Below are 19,861 nucleotides of genomic sequence, written 5' to 3' on the forward strand. Positions count from 1 at the left end.
GGTCCTTTTAACTTTTCAAAAAAGAGTAAAATCGCTTTTTTTAACGGAAATTATAACTAAAACATTAATTTTTAACATTGTTAGCGTGACAACTCACATGGTGGTCCATGTGCATATCATATTAACATAATATCATTTGTCATATATCTCATGTCAACAAATAATTCAAAAATTATAAAAATTCAAAAAAGAATTTGCATGGAGCACATATGGATTGTCATGTAGGCTGTTGTGTTTAAAAATTTAATATTTTAGTTAGTATTCTCATTCGAAAAACATCATATCAACTCTTTTTTAAAAGGTTGATAGTTAAATTTGACTGTTTTTAAAATGTTGAAGAACAAATTTAGCTAAAAAAAAGAATAAGGATCAAATTGACAAAAGATATAACTGTCAAGGGCTAAATTTGACATTATGCCATTTTAAAAATACATTAAGTTTTTTTTTACCCGTGTAGTAGTAAGATATAATCTAGTGTATAAGTATATGTATGTTTATTTATGTAGACAATTCTTACATGGAATGATTTTTTTTTTTAAAAAAGAGTTTGAATTAAGATGAAATACTTTTAGATGATAAGATCTTAAAGGGATAGAGAGTGTTCAAAGAATATAATACTTTGGATGTAAAAATAAGTGGGTGTGACGACCAAATCCCGATACACAAGATGACATGAAAGGAATAAAGGCTAACGGCAAGAAGAGATCTTGGCCCCATTGATTAAATGGTAAAATATCCTTTAAAAATTAATAAATCTTGTTGAACAATTTTCTCTGTATCTCATTGACTTGACCTAATTATTCATAAGACTGACATTTTGAGCAGACCTTAGGAATGTTGAGCACGTGTATCGTTCCAACTTGCATGCTAGATCTCGCAATCCCCTACATGCGAACTCCTTCGGTCTATGTGAGCTAGGACTGTGAGATCCCCTCGACTCATGCGAGCTGATACCGCGAGCTCCCCTAGTTGTCCTCTCACTGTGCGTCTTGTGTGCATCCATCTGGTAGGTCCTGGTCGGGTCGTGGGTAAGTGACCCGAATTTTATCTGAATTTCGGGTTGGTTATTACTTGTGTATAACAAATCTAAATGTATATGATGTAGTTATTTGAAGCAAATGAAGTCAACACATCATTGAGTTACATATGTATGAAGAAGAATTCAGTAGAAAGCAAGGGATGTATGTATGTAAGTTGATAAAGAAGCACAAAGTAATCCTTTCCAACTAACTTAACTTCCCCCACTTTCCATCTCTTTTCTTCATTAGTTGAAGAAATTTAGCACCCAAAACCTCCACTTTCGTCTCTATTATTTATATTATAAATATAGTGAGTTACATGACTAACATGTTCAAGTGATAGCTCCTTTCGACATTTGTCTGATAATGTGGTTAAAAACCCTTTGTGTCCCACTTTTCATTACATTCATCTGTTTGTCCACATCTTGTTTTGGGAGTTACATAGAGGACCCATTTCACAGTGATGTTCGACAAACTCATGTTTATAGCCGCCCAACAACCTACAACCAACAAGACAACGTTAATCCCATCAACAATAATGAAGTTTGGTCGAGGATTGATAGGGTCACTCTCAAGGTAATCAATGTCGATGATTTTGGAGCTAAGGCTAATGGAATTGACGATTCGCAGGTACATATTATTAGAGTTGTGGTTTTACTTCGGTATTATTATTTTTATTTTAAAGAAAAAATCTTTTGGTGTTAAGCAATCATATCAAAGCATTAGAGTTATGATTTCACTTTAATTTTATTTTATTTTGGACCCTTTTATTTAAATCTTTTGGTGTTCAATATCATTAGAATTGTGGCTTCATTTCGACTTTATATTTTTTTTTGGACCCTTTTATTTAAATCCTTTAGTGTTAGTAGTCATTTCAGAATTATGATTTCACTTGAATTTTGTTTTTGTTTTTTTCTTTTTTAACTCTTTTATTTAAATTTATTGGTATTCAATAATCATATCAAAACATTAGAATTGTTATTTCATTTGGTATTCGGTAATCATATCAAATCTTTTTGTATTCAGTAGTCACTTAAATTTTGTTTTTTTTTTAAACTCTTTTATTAAATCTTTTATTTAAATCAATTGGTGTTCAATAATTATATTGAGTTCTGACTATACCAAACCTCGAAATAAAGAGTAAGCTTTCTAACATTATTTTTTTTTTTGGTTTACACATCACAATAGTCAAACTAATATTCCAATTAAGTAACATTGAATTCTTTCCCACTCAATTCGACAATAATTCAAACCCATTTTAATGTTAAGCTTTCTTTTTTAATTTGTGATTGCAAACATAATGAATAATGAATTACATTTTAAGAACATTCATGAAATATGATATTGAATGACACGAATAAGTTAGGACCCAAGTACCACTAGATAAAGTAATTAAAAAAACTACTTTTGTAAAAATTCTGATAAAAAAGTAAAACTGGTATTTCTAAATAAATATTAATATTTAAATAGCTTTTCAAGTATTATTTTTTGGTTTAAACTTTTTAAAGTTTTGAATTATTATTTTAATTTAAAAGCAAAAAACTTATAAAACTCACTAAAAACTTTCAATGTATATATCAACAAGTATATATCAACAAGTATTGAGGTCACATATTAAAAAAACTTCAATTTAAACTTTAAAATAGGTGGAAATAGAAAGGGCAACCACCAACATTGATAAGATTAATTTACATGGACCGTTGTTGATTTATTTTATTTTATTTTATTTTTTACTTACTTGATTAAACCACGTTGGACTCGTACCTTATAATAAATAAAAATGGTAGTGAAAATAAAAATCACAAAATAACAATCATAACATCTTGTTTGGACTGCAAGTCAAATCCAAGATTCAGCCGAGAATTTATTGATTGACATTCAACAACTATTTTTTCTTTTTCTTTGGTTTAGGCATTTAAGGAGGCTTGGGAGTTAGCTTGTAACTCTTCTCAAGGAGCTATTGTGGTGGTCCCTAAGAACAAAATTTATCATCTTAAGCCAATTGATTTCTTTGGACCCTGCAACTCTCCTCTCATAGTGAAGGTGAGTTTATGCAAAATAGCATGCATGGCCATGGATTCATGCATACATGCATGCTTGCCTTAAATATCCCATGCACTAGTGTCACGGACCGCAGTTCAAAGCCCGTGACAAGCGCACCAAATGCATCCAATGGAGGTCTGTTGTTCAGATGGGGATCATTTGGCCTACGAGAACTGGCCCGATTCAAAGAGCTGTTGGACAGGCTTGTCACATTGAAGCCTGATGGGCCCGATAATGAAGATAGGACTAAGTAGTCTTAGAAGTTCTAATTGTACACAACTTCTAATTCTGTAAAGTTAGAGTCCTAATTGAATACAGCTTTTAATTGTAGCCATCGGTTTTGGGGGAGCTCAACTATAAATAGAGAGCCTCCCCCTCATTTGTACTCACTCCTGAATTGTTTCATTATTCTTTGTGAATAAGAATTGAGAGCATTTACTCAAACTTTTCTCTCAAGCGTTATTGCTTTTGTTCATCTTTCAAAGATAGTTCTTAATTCGTTCTTCCGCTGTTCTTCGTGAAAACTTTAAGGGAATTCTGTTGAATCCTTTATTGTTGCGAGTTGAGCTGACTTAGGCGTTTTTACGGTTGAATCCATTATCGGTGGAAGTTAGGCTGACTTAGGCGTTTTTAAGCCAAGAAAACTGCCTAAGGCCGCACGGATGTGTGGGAAAACTCCAAGTCCGTGACAAGTGGTATCAGAGCCAAGGTTTGAACCAAGTAATATTCGAGTTGTTGGTTCAAAGGCACCGTTGGGATGTCGAAAGAAGAGTTTGAACAAAGGTGGGTGAGGAAGTCTTTGAGGGAGACAATATCGGCAGTAGAGGAACGTGTGGGTAAACTCGAGGGATCCATGGCGGATGTAAAGGAGGCACTCGATGGGGTCGAGGATCGCATAACAAACTGGGAGGAGCAGTCCAGAGACTATGTAAAGATGTCTCTTAATTCCACCATGGACAAGGTAAACGAGTTGTTTAATTCACACAGGGATAAGCTGTCGGAAAGGAATGATGCTCTCGAGGCCATGATGATGGCTTTGAAGGAGGAAACAATGGCCACGACGAAGGCTTTGAGCACAAGAATAGAGGAGCTCGAGGGAGAGCTATCCTTGTGTCAAGCAGCCGTGGGGAAAGGAGTGGCAAATGCAGCACTCAGTAATGAGGATGTCCCAAAGCCGAAAGAGTTTGTGGGGACAAGGTCTGCATGTGATGTGGACAATTTCTTGTGGAGGATGGAAAACTACTTCCGTGCCAAAGGCATCATGGAGGATGCAGTTAAGGTAAACACTGCTTCAATGTTTCTTACTGACATTGCGCTTTTATGGTGGCGAGGTAGGACCACAGATAAAAGGCAAGGTGAGATTGAGACGTGGCAAGAGTTCCAATGCGAGTTGAAGGGACAGTTTTACCCAGAATTTGCCGAGGAAGAAGCTCGGGCAAAGTTGCAAGAGATAATGCAACGGGGCACAGTGAGGGAGTATGTTCAAGAGTTCAAGGAACTCATGCTCCAAATTTCAGATGTGACCGATGAAGAAGCATTGCTTGCTTTTCAAAAGGGATTGAAGCCGTGGGTCAGACAGGAGGTGGAACAAAGAGGTGTCCAAAAACTGTCGGAAGCCATGACGGTAGTTGAGTCCGTGGTGAAGCTTGGTCTAGGGAAAGACAAGCTTGGGTCTTCCAAATCCGATGGAAGGGGCGTATGTGAAATAGATCACAAGGAAGATAGAGTTAATGGCAATGAAAACAGCGACAATGGTGGTAATGGGAAACCACGAGTTGGGAAGAAGAAACCCAAGAGAAAAAGGGACAAGCTGAAATGCTTTCTCTGCGACGGTCCACACATGTTGAAGAAATGTCTGAAGAAATCCGCGCTTAAGGAGAAGCCGATGGGTAAGGCCTTGGTACTTGGTTCGAGCACAAGGGGTGTCGAAGCCAAGGAGGCCGAAAGCGAGAAGAAGCCAGTGGAGTGCTTCTTGTGTCATGGTCCGCATAGGTTGCGGAAGTGTCTGAAGAAGTCTGTCATCGAGGGGAACGATGGAGCAGACAATGAGCCCAAGAAGCTTGGTTCGAGCAAAGGAAAAGCCGAAGCCAAGAGGGCAAAGAGGAGCAAAAAGAAGCAAGTTAAGTGCTTCTTGTGCCGTGGTCCGCATGAGTTGCGGAACTGTCCAAAGCAAGCCGGAGTCGAAAGAAACGCAACGTCTGAGCTTGGTGAGTCGTCGAAGGGGCTTCCACCTAAGGAAGAGGTGAGTTTGTCATCTAACTTAGCGGATAAAGTTGCGATGAAAACAGTGAAGCTGGGACCAATGAGGCTCAAGTTGAGTGAAGTATCAGAGTTAGCCGAGTCATCGACAAGGCTTCCACCTATGGGAAAGGTAGGTGGTGCATCAGACTTTAAAGAAAAAGAAGCGATGCATGTGGGACAGTTGACCAGAGTAAATGCGACGAGCAGGACGGCTCGAGTTAAGAAACGACAGAAGCCGAGGCAAGAATCCCAAAGAAAGGGAAAGGCTAAGGCGACGAGACGAGACCGAGGCGAATCAAGTCAGTGCCATTCAGAAGTCGCAACGAGGGCGTTGCGAGAATGGGTGGGGGAGAATGTCACGGACCGCAGTTCAAAGCCCGTGACAAGCGCACCAAATGCATCCAATGGAGGTCTGTTGTTCAGATGGGGATCATTTGGCCTACGAGAACTGGCCCGATTCAAAGAGCTGTTGGACAGGCCTGTCACATTGAAGCCTGATGGGCCCGATAATGAAGATAGGACTAAGTAGTCTTAGAAGTTCTAATTGTACACAGCTTCTAATTCTGTAAAGTTAGAGTCCTAATTGAATACAGCTTTTAATTGTAGCCATCGGTTTTGGGGGAGCTCAACTATAAATAGAGAGCCTCCCCCTCATTTGTACTCACTCCTGAATTGTTTCATTATTCTTTGTGAATAAGAATTGAGAGCATTTACTCAAACTTTTCTCTCAAGCGTTATTGCTTTTGTTCATCTTTCAAAGATCGTTCTTAATTCGTTCTTCCGCTGTTCTTCGTGAAAACTTTAAGGGAATTCTGTTGAATCCTTTATTGTTGCGAGTTGAGCTGACTTAGGCGTTTTTACGGTTGAATCCATTATCGGTGGAAGTTAGGCTGACTTAGGCGTTTTTAAGCCAAGAAAACTGCCTAAGGCCGCACGGATGTGTGGGAAAACTCCAAGTCCGTGACACTAGTACATCCATGTAAACAAAAAATGGACTGATACATTATAATTGAAACATTAAATGATGATTATCTTTTTTACATGATAGATCCATGGAACAATTAAAGCCACTGTCCATCACTCGGATTATAAAGCACATGGAAGACGACGATGGCTTTACTTTGTTAATGTTCAGAATTTAAGGGTAGAAGGTGGAGGCATCATCAATGGCAATGGCAGAACATGGTGGCAAAATTCTTGCAAAATTAACATAGCCCTCGTATGTCACTTGCTTTTACATCAAAATTTCAAGTTATTATTTTTTCTTTTCAATTTTATCAATAAAACAGCTAACATTTTTTTCCATTATTTTTCAGCCTTGCAAGGAAGCACAACTGTAAATTCACGTCATTTCTCATTGAATTCGAGATATGTTTGTTTATTCCTTGTGTAATGACCGGGATTTGAACATCTACCCTGTATCACTTCACGTAACCAAATTCGGTTGTCTCCCCTTGTATGCTTACATCAAAAGTATTTCTTAGAGCACTCGAATCAAGGGGTGATAACCAAATCTCAATACATGCAATGATGTGAGAGAAAATGTCCGAATCCAGATCGTTACATATTGTGCACATGAAGTATATTAAAACAAAACTGTGCTTTTGCGGGCGCTAACCTTTAGCCAATGCAGTAATCTGAGAGTAGCAGGGCTGCGGATCCGAAATGCTCAACAAATGCATCTTTCATTTAACAAATGTGTCAATGTAAAAGCTCTCAACCTTTCCGTAATTGCTCCTGGGAACAGCCCCAACACGGATGGAATCCATGTGTCTGAAACCCACAACATACACATTAAGAACTGTGTCATCAAAACTGGTAAACCAGTAGTTAAATCAAAGCATTCATGCAAATCTTCTAAACAATTATGCAAATTCTATGCTGATCTATTCGTTTGGTGCTATATTTGAAGGTGATGATTGTATCTCCGTTGTGAGCGGCTCGCAAAATGTGCAAGCCACAGACATAACTTGTGGACCAGGACATGGAATCAGGTCATCTAGCTAATTCAACACTCCTCAAAACAAAACCTTTTACCTGATTGATTTCAGCTTATTTGTTTCTACAACTATGCAAATGCATGGTAAATTAACACTATTTGCAGCATTGGGAGCTTAGGAGCTAGAAATTCTGCAGCTTATGTATCTAATGTAATAGTCAATAGAGCAACAATTTCAGATACCACCAATGGAGTTAGAATAAAGACTTGGCAGGTAACATCTTAATTTTCTTTGGAAGACTAAAACCTATATGTTTGATAAACTGTCCCACACATATCTAGGCAAACCCTTTAAATACAAAAAAATCTAAATAAAAAAAATCAACATACACATAAGAGACGCATATCTAAGTAGTTTTGTAAATAAAAATGGTTTCAGCTAGAACTAAGCAAACTTCAGTAAGAAAAAGAGCACTTGGATTTTCTTAATCAAGAATGAATAAAAGAAGTTAGAAAAAAATTTGGCAACTCTGGTATGCTTTTCAAGGATTCTATGTTGTTACTGTAGGGAGGATCAGGGTATGCCAAAAACATCAAATTTCAGAATATAATGGTGCATAACGTGAGCAATCCTATAATCATAGATCAAAACTACTGTGATCATCATAAAATGCCATGCCCCTATAAGGTAATAAGAAAAACTCTTAAAACCATGAACATCGGATTCAGAAGAAAAGAGCAGAGCAGGTGTTAATGGCAATGTATGTATGTATGTATGCATGCATGCATGTATATGATCTATAAAAGCAGGTATCAGCAGTGCAAGTGAGCAATGTGATTTACGAAAACAACAGAGGAACAAGTGCCTCCAATGTTGCCCTGAAATTCAATTGCAGCAGGAGGTTTCCTTGTCAGGAGATTTTTTTGCAAAATGTAGCTATAACATCATCACAAGAAGATAAAGAACATACTGCAGAAGCTTCATGCACTAATATTATATTGTCTTACCGGGGAAATGTTTTTCCACCTTGCTGATCTTCATCAATCTCTGCCTAAGAAGAAGATGCCAAACCAAACTGCCTTCATAAATTAATCTTAATATGAAATGCTTGCTTCTTACTTACGTAAATTCATACTTTACGATTTATATATATGGATACTTATTTAATGTTATACATGCTTAATTTAGTTCATATACATATATATACTCTTTCTTTTATGCCTTCAAAATCCCCTTCTCAGCAGACTGTGATCATCAGAACTAGTAACAAAGAAATTTAAGTTTTTCCAAGATTATGAAATTACAAGCACTAATAAGTTGTGCCATTCAGCCATAGTGAATAGGCCACCACCAAACTATCAGCAGAGCCCCACTTGTTAAAAAGATCTTGGTAGTTGGCATGGTGACAAACAGAAGCATACTACTCAGCCTCTGCTGTGCCAGGTTTTAGCGCCTTCCCCCACTGCATCCCAGCAACTGAGCAACTGCAGTGGCTGCCACTGCTGCTGCGAATATCAAATCGCTTCCATCATTGTTGAACTCTCATTTGGTCTGTCCAGCTCCTCTAGAAGCATTGGTTTCTCAAAAATTGCATTCAGAATTCAGTTACGGGTACTTCTTCAAACTTTATTAAGACTTGATCAAAATGTCTTACTTGCAGCTTTGACGAAATCTGGACTGGAAGTCTGTTCGGTAGAAGTCAACACCACAGGTGCTTGCCTGATCCTATCTTTTGGAAATTCTACCAGCTATGTTCATGCAACCTTCAAGAAATCTCCTATAGCTACAAGTGAAGATGAGGCTCAGGAAGCTGTAAAGAAGGCATGCAAAGGCTTACATTTCTTCGCCATCCAAGAGGCTTGGATCCAGATGCTCGTGATGGATTCTGGTTGCTATGGGACCTACCACCCCCAACTGTGGTTGAATGGGTTGCTTAAGTTATTTGTTTTCATCTGCAAGTGCAGTAAAAAGGCATCCCGATGATATAAAGTAGCATCAGTGCAAAGCTGAGGAAAATTAATATAAAGAAAAGAACAGCAACTGCCTGAGCACCGCCACATCCAGAAATGGAAAAATCTCCACAATCCACTCACAAAGAATTAGATTAGACCGTTCAGTTTCAAAATTTGCTTCTCTTTTGTTTTTGAAGAACAAAACGAATGCCTTGCTTCCCAAGTTCCAAGCTTTTTACTCTACCATCATCTAGCATCACAGATACTGTGGATGTGCCTTCAATGATGTCATGAACAGCTCCTTTATGCCTGCTTGTTCAATTTCAAAAAAGTTAAGGATTAAATTCAGGGAATGTACCTAAAGAATATACAATATAGAATTATTAAAGCATTATAGTTTGGCTGGAGCTAAAATTATTATTCACTTGCAGCTTGACATATTCTTTCTACTTTTGAAACTCAAATTGAAGTTTACATGTTTCATCAGTTGCATACAGAACTAAATAAGGGGTGTGTAGTTAAGGGACATAGATTAATCAGGAGCAAAAGATCTTAAAATCAAAAGCCCATGGTACCCAGGTCTTGCCTCCTGGTTTTTTCTGTGGCAAAGAGAAGCCAAATCTTACCATGAATTGTCAGAGGCGTGATGAATCTCAACTTTCTTTCCAATTGCATCTTTACCCAACTTCTTTAATATCCAATTAGCATCCATCATGCCATCCATTATGCTGTTTTGATGCGTGTGTGTGACATCAAGATCTTCATCTACATTAAACAACGATTTTTCCACAAAGGTTGATGGTCTCTGCCTTTTTGACCTTTGGCCCTTTATAGAACTTTTTTCTTCCACAGGATGAACCTTAGAATTCTGATTATCAAGATCAGGTTTCTTCAATTTAAACTTGAGAGACAGTTTGGAATCTTTTGGAAAAGATTTCAAGACAGGTGTGTGACCAAAATCTTCATTACTTTCACCATTCGTATCAGCCCTGTCTTCGAAGCACTTTCTCAACATCACCTTGCCCCCTCTTAGGATGGACGCCTCACCTGACGGTGCAGCATCAAGCCTAGTTACATCAATGCTTCCTTTTCCAGATGCAACTCGTGGCTGTTCAGGAGGGCCAATTTCATATCCATCAGAACTGCTTGCTGCACCGACTTTGGGCCCCAGTTCAGGAGATTCTGGCTTAATTTTTCCAAACTTCATCACATTCCCTTCTTTTCCCGCAGTTTTCACCCTTCTTGACTTGGATTGATAAACTTTGTATCCTGCAAAAGGAAAAATTTCCCACTGTTTCAATTATCATAACCTTAAAAGAAAACAAATTTCCAGATGTTCAATAACGGCAGCAAAACAGAACTTTTTAATATCACAGCAATAGATCATGATTGCTATATTACCATCACCAGATTTAGCAGTATTGTCATGCTTATCCAGCATAAACTTGTAACTCTGTTTATTTGCATCTTGAACACCTAACAATCAGTCAAACAAGAGAAGGCATAACAGTTTTTAGATTAATCTCTCAACCAGAAGGGACCAGTAAATTGCATGTGAATTAATATCTTGTTTATTTTATAAGTGCAATCTTATAAGAAATAAAAAGGGCTCAACAAAAACCTAAACTTAACTAAGATTAAAGTAAATGAGCAAAAAACAGTTCATTACAGCAAACGCAGATTTTAGGGTGTAGTTAGAAATGATAAGTAGCAATCTAGAAGGTTACTAGAGTGATAGCAACATAGAAGGAAATGATGAATACTAGATTGTAGGAAAATGTGATCATCATGCAGTGCAAGTTATCTCATAGAAAGAGTGAGTCAGAGCATACCATTGTAAGAAATCACATCTCGTTCTCTTTGAGGGTTTGAAGCATCAGGCTTTGGGGAATTGGTAACATTTATTTTTCGTGAACCTAGATTTATGACTAACTTCTTTGCTTTCAAAGTATTTGACTTGCTATCATGTTTATCATCTCCACTATCTAAATCATGTGGCTTGTTACTTTTAATTTTAAGTACACGAGATTTTCTATCTTCATCACTAACCGTCACCTCATCTACCAGCTTGTTTTTCAAAATCCCTGGCTGATTAGTAGAACACGTTTCAGTAACAGGAGAAGAAATATTTTGTCCTTCATCTCTCTGGATTGCAACTTCATCGATCCTGTACTCACTCACACTATATCCTTGAGATTGAATGTCCTGATTCCCTTCAAAACTCAGCTGTGACTCTCCTTTGCTAATTAAAGATGCCTGGTATGTCTTTTTCTTAAGATATTTTTTGCTTGAAGACTCCTTTCCATATTCCTTGTTCTTCTTCAGAGGCTTGTCAGCTATCCCTTTGAGAGAGAACTTCGGGGAACGCACAAATTCTTTTTTAAACATCACAGGACCATTTTCCTCATCATCAGAATATGGAGAGATAGAGAATATTTCTTCTTGAGTTGGCAGCCCTGCAGCAGCCCTCAAGCTAGCAATAAGGTCCTGATCAGTTCTGTCTCTCCTCTTCCAAAGCTCTTGAACAGCATCCTCAAGATCTGTAACCTGGTTACACGTTTATAACAACAATTCATAAGTTGAAAAGAATACCTCTCTCCCTCCTGAGAAAGAAGAGGGAAAAAAGCACACTGCAATACATAGCTACCTGGTAGCACTCCCCACGACATGCTGCACATTTATACTGGAGATTTGCATCTACTTGGAACTGAAGATATTTTTCATCACTGCAAAACATTTATTGATAAATAAATAATGATCCAAAATTTGTGCGGATGCTGAAAAGCTGAAACCATAAAAGTCTTTCAGGATTTATTCAATACGAATAGGAAATATTTTTTGGTTTGGAGAGGAATGAAAGAGCTAGAGTAGAAATTTCAAGACAATATGCACTTGCTTTGCTTGTTTCACTAGATTGGTAAGGAAACAACTCATGAAAATGGCATTTTACAGAAAAAAAAAAACTTGAGAAATTCAACCATCCTTTTTGACCTTATACAGTTACAAGGAATAAGCCTGATGGACTTGATGCAGGTTAAAATACAAAGCATAACACAAATCCATAAACATCTATAACTGTCAAACTCAGTAGCATCTTTGACTGCAACTACCCCAACCAAAATAATCAACAACCAAAAGCATGCAATAAACAAGATAACAGAGCAGAAATTAGGTTGGAGTTTCTTAAAGTACACAGCAACGAACCTGATGCCATCACACTCGCAGTGCACCCAGCGCTGGCAAACATCACAGCAGACCATGGGTGTTGATTCTGAGTCTCTATAAACCTGTATAGTTGCAAAATGTCTAGTAAGTTCATATTTCTAGAAAACTTAAGAAGCCTATTAGCTTTCACATGGATGCTATAATCAATCAAATAAAGTAGTTCAGAATCCATTTTTTGGTCATTTCTATCAAGAAACAAGTTTTAGGGGAAGTGGGTTCTTTCCTTAAGCTAGGGGATATATGAAAAAATAATAATAATAATATTTATTGGAAGAATGAATTTACCTTCAAACATACAGGGCAATAATTTCCCTTCACAAACAACCTTCCACAAGCATCACAACAAGTGTATTCCAAGAACCACCTGTGCGATTTGTAAGAAAATGATAAAACCAAAATATTAATACTAAGAGCATTAATGTGCACAGAAAGAAGAAACATTTAGGGGTGAAAGCTTCTTGTCTAAGGGTTAGCAGTCGTACCGCACACTTGAACCATTTCCGGGGACATTGGATCCACAGCTGTGACACTTTGTATGCTTTGGGCACAAATATGGCCCAGAGGTAACATTCTGCATAATCTAGGGATTATATGAGCTGTTCTCTTTTAAACAAGATATTAAGAAATATCTGCAATAAGCAATAGAAACTCAACCTTGTGTGATGGATGTTGACAATAGCAATGGTATGCACCATCACACCTTTTGCAAAACATGAGCTTAGTTGGATCTCCAGTACTTCGGCACACCTAAAGAAAGGAAATTAGTAGTAATCAGTGCAACCAAAAGATTTGAACACTATTTGGTGCAAATTGGTACTTATGTGCAAGATAAATACCTCACAGGTTCGACAATAGGGGCAAGTCCAGGAACTCCAATGAAACAAATCTGCAACAATGCCAAATGTATAAGACTGCAGTGATAGAAGATAACAGAGCAGTAAAATTTAGTGCCTCTCTACTGAGCCATAGTTATATAGCACAATAAACTTTAGTACCTCTATGTTGAACCCAAGATTTCAAGCAGCTTCTATGGTACTTCTTGCCACAATTTCGACATGCGAGCATCCTTCTTGCCCTCTCACTTCCTTCATTTTCACCCGAAAAGCACATGTGACAAGTTACATTTTTGTTTGACTGGCCTTGCTCTTGTAGAGCAGAATCTATTGATGCAACCTGTAAAGAAAGTGAAAACCATCACTTCTAGAATGCCACAAAGAAGGAACACTGCATAAAATAAAAAGTAGAGACCAAATAAAGGCCCCTACTACTTTCCTTTCCTGTTCTCATTCAACAAAGGTTTGTTTCCAGTCAGAGAGTAAGTATACAAGCCAACCCAAAACAACAACAAACTAAAATATCAAACCACGAAATCCTTTATTTGCTAGTAATTTGCATTCATAGTTTCACAAATACATGCAAAATATATACTTATATTTTGAAATATAAAGTTAATAACGTATTAACAAATGACTGTTGGACAATCACAAACAAACCCAAAATCTAGCTCAATTTCAATAAGATAGCGTTTGGGAACTTGGATTTCAGAATCTGGATTTCAAAAATAGTCTAAATTAAGTCATAATACATATAAATTTATTAAATTCATGATTAATTATCAAAATCTATGGATTTGTCAAGTGACTATTTAGTAGTGATTTTGAAATTCCTAAGGAATTTATAAATTTAACAAATTAATGCTTTTTATACTCTCAAAATAGATATTACATTGAAACCCAAGTAGCTTACTCTTCATGTATGCATTTAATTATTACAATTTTTATAGAAAATGAAATACAAATCCAAATTTTGAATTCCAAGTTCCCAAAAGCAGAATAACAGTAATCTTAAAATTTCTACAAAATGCATACTTAAAGTATAAATATCAACGACCAATCATATTATAGATACCGTTAAAACAAGACATACAAATACTGATACAGTAATTTTAAAGAACCAGTAGAATGGACCGGAGAAAGCAGAACTCGGCACAAACACGACAGCAAAATAAACTGAAATTGAACACCTTAACCCCTAAATGACAACAAAATTTACACTCCACTAAATCAAACTCGAACGAGATCAAAATTTCATATGCCAAACTTAATGTACACCGTACAGATGCACATAAACATATACCTAAACACGCACATAGAGTCAAATGCAAGCATATTGTTATTACCGCAATATCACCCGGCTCAACCTTCCTAGCATAAACCTCAGCAGCAGCTTTTCTCTGAAGCACGAGCCTCTTTGACTGAGCCGCCAAAACCGAGGCCGAATCCTCCACGGCATCAACGCCATCTCCTCCATCCCCAGCCGGAACCGGCGTTACTTTAGGTACGCGAACCTGCACAGTCCTTTCTGGAGAAACCGAAACGCCCAATGGATCTTTCAAAAACGCCTCCACTCGAATCAGTTCCTGCAAGAAGTCATGCTTGGAATCGGGAGAATGGAGATTCCGAGGAAACCCTAGCGAACAAAAGCAAATTCGCCGACTACAAAAAAACAAAGAGAAAACATATGCATTAATACAACGAGAGCGCGTTAAAAAGCAAGTTCAAAAAGGAGAAATAATGGCAAAGTGTATGAAAAATATATATATTGTAACCATGTAATTGGGCAAGCTACGTGAAAGGCCATAGTAAGAGATTGTTGGGAATTTTTGAAAAAAAAAATTTTTGAGTTTTTGGAAGATTTATCGATCTGGCTGCTTTTTATTATTATTAAAATAATAAACGGGTAATACGAAAACGGCGTCGTCTGATACACAGACAGGTTCTGTCAGCATGGTTTGTGAATTTGTGTTAAACTACATGGTCATTAGTAAATTTATCATTCCGTCCCTAAACTTTTAAAATTTATAAAATACTTATAAACTATTTAAAAGCTTTTATTTAATTCATAGGATTGTTAAATTTTTTTTTAAAGTCTGATTAGCGAGCTTCAAGCGACAATTCAATGATTAGTATAATGGATTAATATCTATTGACGAGTAGGAGAACGTACCTTCAATCCAAGTCGATCTGACGGTCAATGAAAGAGATCAAATAATAAAGTTGTTTAGATTTTAGTTCGTAGATTCATTACATTTAGAAAAAAAAACTAAATTGTAAAAAATAAGGGGAATAAAAGCTTTCGATTGGTATAAGCGATGTGAACAAAGAAAGTCATGCAACAACATTTTAATAGCTCGATGACTTAAATAAAAACTTTTAAATTGTTTAGTGACCATATAAAACTTTTTAAAGCTGAGTGACAAAAATGTAAACTTACTAATAATTTGGTGACCTTAAGTATTAATTTGCCTTTTTTTTTAACACAGAGGAGAGGGTAAGGTTAGGGTACATCTAGCTCAACCAAAGTAAAAGGAAACCTACAAATGAAAAATTGACATCAAGGTTTTAAGGCCATGTAGTCTCCGTAAACCAATAATAATCTATGTTTTAGACAATTTTGCTTTTTATCCTAAACAAAATGCTAAATAATTAAAAAAATTTATAACTTGGGTTGGAAAATAGGTTTAATAGAGGCTAAACTCAAGCATGTCTATAATGTAATACTCTTGTTATTAGGCCAAAAGATTGTTGGTAACTAAAAGAAACTTATTATTTGATATATTGTGGGTAAAAATTTTAACTCCACAACAAGATTAAAAATCTAGCATGAGTATCATAGATCTAGTTTTTAAAATTTTTTGTTAGTATTTGATACTAATTTTTGTTTGGTACAAAAGATTGAAAGGAAAAACAAAACTCTAATTAACCCTTTTCTATAAGTGTCAACTTATAAAAAGGATAGGAGACTCTCTTGAGGAGTAACGAACCAAGCCAACCCCATATTGAAACTTTGCGTCAATTTTGTCAAGTGATTTGCATATATATTACCTTCTCAAAAAATATGTCGAATTTCAATCACTCAACCTTCATTTATCAACGTCAAACAATCATCAATTAGGTTTTCAAACAGATGACACTCATTAGGTGGTTTAGTTAGGAATTGGACAACTAATATTGCATTAAGTTTGACTATCAACTTCTCGGTTCCAACAAACTTAGCTACCCACGAACCCTCATAGATGCCTCAAAGCTTCACTTGCACGTTATTTGATAAATTGATCTTCAATGTGAACCCTCAAATCTAATTACCAAACTCATCCATTTAGTATTTGATAATATAAGAGTGAAATATTTTTACTCCAAAAGCAAGCTTCAAATATGGTCACATATCTCTTTTTTAATATTTAATATTTATTTTTTATAATATCTTAAAAAAGATATGTGCCACACTTTGAACTTTCTTAATAGAGTCTAAATTTTTTCAGTAATTTTCTTTAAATTCTTTTAATATTTTTTATTTTTTAAAATACCCTTGCATGTGAAATTAAAACTTCATTCACAATTTGTCAAATGATTATAGAAAAAAACTTATTATTTGATCATATAAGGAATAAAAAATAAATTTTTTAAATGATTACAATACATGTACTCATAAGGAAAGTCATCCAATATGGTGTTAGAAAAAAAAAGAATAGACTTTTGAAAATGATGATTTGGTATGTCAAAAAAAAAGAAGAAGAAGAAAGAATAGACTTATTGTTAAAGAGTATGCTTGTGATAGCATGTTTTGTTCACCTATTTGGGATAGCATGTTGGTTGTTTTAGTCTTTAATTTTTTTATTAGGTTTTGGTTGTAGTTTTGATTTCCAAACTACTAATGGAAGTGGATTTGGCAGGGCTGTGGATTGAAGAGGAGGAGGAGAAGGCCCATTGGAGTCTACCGGTGGAAATAATTGAAGAAGAACAAGGGTATGATCTAAGTCTTGTGGGCTATTTTTTTTATCTACAAGTTTTGTGCAATTTCAAGCCATGTGAAACACGTTGGCCAATCTCTTGCATCATGTAACAACCAACTTTAAGTTGTGTCAAAAAATACGATTTCGAAACCCCATTTCCGTCAACTGAGATCGTAAGGATAAAATAGGATGATTTACAGAGTTGATATGATAATATATTAAAGATCAGTTAAGTAATTTAACTGAGAAAAGCATTAGTTAAAGATCAAGGGCTAAATTGTAAAAGTTCAATCACCATTAAATTCTAAATTGGAAAATGCTTGAGGACCAAAGTACCAATTAGTCAAAGGACCAAATGGTTATTTAACCATTAAGTTGAAAAGAGTTAGTGGAAATTGATGGTAATCCACTCCCTTATGATAAGAAAGGTTAATTAATGGGTTGAATATGTTTAAATGGTTAAACTGAAAACTAATTAAGCTTAATTAAGTAGATAATTATCACACACATATATATTAAGTGAAAGCTAAAAGAAAAAAATTCATCTTTATTTCATTATTGTGCTGTCCAATTTGAGAAAGAAAAGAAGAAAAAACCTTGTTTAGCTCTCTAGCATTCGGTCCTCAAAATTTATCAAGTAAGTGATCAATTTCCTTGTAATTTTGATCAAATTTTAATCGTCAAAGCTTATTTCATCACACCATGCTTTAGATTTTGTAAATTCTAAGTACATCAAGTTATCATTGTTGGAGATTAATGAAATTGAGCTTCATAATGGTAGATATCTAGTTGTTGAACTTAGATTTTACTAAAATTGTATTGGAAGATAGTGAAATTAGCTTAGAATTAAAGACTTAGTTAATTTTGACATTAGGGACCAAATTAAATAAAATGAAAGTTGTTGAAAAATTATGCTATAGATAAAAAGTATAAGGTCCCTGATCGAACCTCGACGTGCATGCCTTGGGACTATGAATTAACACAAATAAAATCAATAATCTAGCAATGTACTGCAAGTGCGATAGGTCAGTTGTAATATTTATAGTGTTACAATGGAACACTCGAGTATTCCAAGGATAGAACCCATGAGCGTCCGGGGACAAAGTGATTAATGGAAACAAGCATGCAAATACGAAGTCTAGCTAAACTACTCGCTAAGTAAAATATTACGACAAATCATATTTAAGGGGTAATTACAATAATCAACTATCTAACATTAAGAAAAACTAAATTGAAAATGCTGAAAATTATATAATTAACAATTCAATGAACACAAGTGGTTGGTTGGCTTTCATGTTGTTGATTAGTTTTTGGATTAGGGATCTAAAAGGCTTAAACATCTAATTGGTTCAATTTTACCTCTCGGACACCATTTTACTAAATTAAACTATTTAGTTAGGTTTATCTTTCAATCGCACTAAACTAACTTGGGACAACCAAATTGGTTCTCGGAAGGTTCCCCTCTCGATCTCACCTACCTAAATATTCACCTAGAGGTGTCAATTCTAAGTTTTGAAGTCTATTTGATTTAGTCCAATTTTTACAATTTAGTCCTTGTACCAAAAACTAACCAAACAACATTTCTATCAACCAACTACCATAGATTTAGTTACCCAACACCATTCTCATGCAAATAACAGTCCAACACATACTCAAATAACTCATTAAAATAAATATACTCTGTACAGGCCAATTTTGGGCCACCCCAAAACCCAATAACTAAACCTACTTAAACCTCATACCATCTCATCCTAAACCAAGCCTAAACAACTAAACTCGAAGCCCAACTACCCCAGCCCATTAACCTAAACTCAGCATTCAGAAACCCTAATCCCACTAACCCTAGCCACCTACCCCCCACTTACCCACTTGCGCCGAACACCACCATGTCGGCTACCACGCCCCATGCTTCTGCCAACACCATCCCCGCATGCCTGGCACCTCCATACCCTGCAAGACCAGAAAAGAAACAAGACAACAAATATTAAATAAAATATTGTAAAGGCTATAAAAGCCGATTTGGATTTCTGTAAAGGGGGGATGGTTCTTTGTTTCTTAAAAAATAAAAACGACAGGAAGGTTCGATTATAGAGCAAAAAAATAGCAGCCTAATTAGAGTTTGAACGCAAAATAACATCCAAGCAGGCAGAATACAAAAGATCGAAGATTCAAAAGTGAGTAAAACCGAAGGTAATTCTTCATTTCAATAACTGTTTTAAGTCCATTTTTCACCACAAATACATAAAAATTTACAAATAAACATAAAGAAATAAAAAGCAAAAAAAAGAGAGAAAAAATATAAAATTACCTTTTCCGGCCACCGCGTGCGGCGATCAGACCGGAGCCCTCCCCCTTGGCCGGAAATCGCTCCAGGCTTCCCTCTCCCCTCCCCCTTTTCTTTTTTTTCTCTCAGCTGTTTCAAATGAAAAAAAAAAAATTTGGCTTATATAAGGGTCCAAAACGCACCGTTTTGGACCCCCCTTAAAGCAGAAAACGACGCCGTTTTGATGCGGGTCGGGTCGACCCGACTCGTCCGACCAGGGGATCTGCGTGTTTTTAAGGGAGGGGCTATTTGCGCAGTTGGCCCCTCTGCTTTTTCAACATTTTATAATCAAGTTTTTTATATTTTAAATTCGGCCCCGCTGTTTT

At 36.1% G+C, this 19,861-nt stretch overlaps 2 protein-coding genes across 8 annotated transcripts; one reads left to right on the plus strand and one right to left on the minus strand.

The window, feature by feature from the left end:
- The first annotated feature begins 1,223 nt into the window (after positions 1-1,223).
- Positions 1,224-9,195, plus strand: LOC121204886 (polygalacturonase). Of its 3 annotated transcripts, XM_041075637.1 has the most exons (9): positions 1,225-1,649; positions 2,931-3,062; positions 6,352-6,522; positions 6,620-6,639; positions 6,937-7,121; positions 7,216-7,297; positions 7,408-7,516; positions 7,811-7,930; positions 8,053-9,195. In XM_041075637.1, the coding sequence occupies exons 1-9, from the start codon at positions 1,386-1,388 to the stop codon at positions 8,275-8,277; spliced, it is 1,308 nt and encodes a 435-aa protein (XP_040931571.1). In that variant the 5' UTR covers positions 1,225-1,385; the 3' UTR covers positions 8,278-9,195. The 3 variants fall into 3 exon arrangements, with proteins under 3 accessions (XP_040931573.1, XP_040931571.1, XP_040931572.1); XM_041075639.1 differs by lacking the exon at positions 2,931-3,062 and having other exon boundaries at positions 1,224-1,649; XM_041075638.1 differs by lacking the exon at positions 7,811-7,930.
- On the minus strand, positions 8,363-15,127 carry LOC107926304 (uncharacterized). Of its 5 annotated transcripts, none has more exons than XR_001692183.2 (15): positions 15,029-15,127; positions 14,600-14,915; positions 13,416-13,593; positions 13,257-13,306; positions 13,075-13,167; positions 12,903-12,991; positions 12,706-12,784; positions 12,400-12,482; positions 11,843-11,921; positions 11,028-11,742; positions 10,597-10,671; positions 9,822-10,464; positions 9,337-9,504; positions 8,898-9,195; positions 8,363-8,807 (listed from the first exon to the last, which is right to left on the minus strand). XR_001692183.2 is itself a non-coding variant. In XM_041075635.1 (14 exons), the coding sequence occupies exons 1-13, from the start codon at positions 15,058-15,060 to the stop codon at positions 9,363-9,365; spliced, it is 2,574 nt and encodes an 857-aa protein (XP_040931569.1). In that variant the 5' UTR covers positions 15,061-15,127; the 3' UTR covers positions 8,363-9,195; positions 9,337-9,362. The 5 variants fall into 5 exon arrangements, 2 of the variants coding, with proteins under 2 accessions (XP_040931569.1, XP_040931570.1); XR_001692182.2 differs by having other exon boundaries at positions 8,363-8,823; XR_005900034.1 differs by lacking the exon at positions 10,597-10,671 and having other exon boundaries at positions 8,363-8,823.
- Positions 15,128-19,861: the final 4,734 nt, after the last annotated feature.

Source organism: Gossypium hirsutum, chromosome A08 (genome assembly GCF_007990345.1).
Source record: "Gossypium hirsutum isolate 1008001.06 chromosome A08, Gossypium_hirsutum_v2.1, whole genome shotgun sequence".
Classification (NCBI taxonomy): Eukaryota; Viridiplantae; Streptophyta; class Magnoliopsida; order Malvales; family Malvaceae; genus Gossypium; species Gossypium hirsutum.

Coding starts and splice junctions, on each gene's coding strand:
- LOC107926304 (XM_041075635.1), bottom strand. CDS start 15,060: ATGGCCTTTCACGTAGCTTGCCCAATTACATG. Junction 11,922..12,399: donor TGCGAGTGTGATGGCATCAG/GTTCGTTGCTGT, acceptor AATGTTTTGCAG/TGATGAAAAATATCTTCAGT. Junction 10,465..10,596: donor TACTGCTAAATCTGGTGATG/GTAATATAGCAA, acceptor TTCCTTTTGCAG/GATACAAAGTTTATCAATCC.
- LOC121204886 (XM_041075637.1), top strand. CDS start 1,386: ATGTGGTTAAAAACCCTTTGTGTCCCACTTTTCATTACATTCATCTGT. Junction 1,650..2,930: donor ATGGAATTGACGATTCGCAG/GTACATATTATT, acceptor TCTTTGGTTTAG/GCATTTAAGGAGGCTTGGGA. Junction 7,122..7,215: donor GAACTGTGTCATCAAAACTG/GTAAACCAGTAG, acceptor CTATATTTGAAG/GTGATGATTGTATCTCCGTT.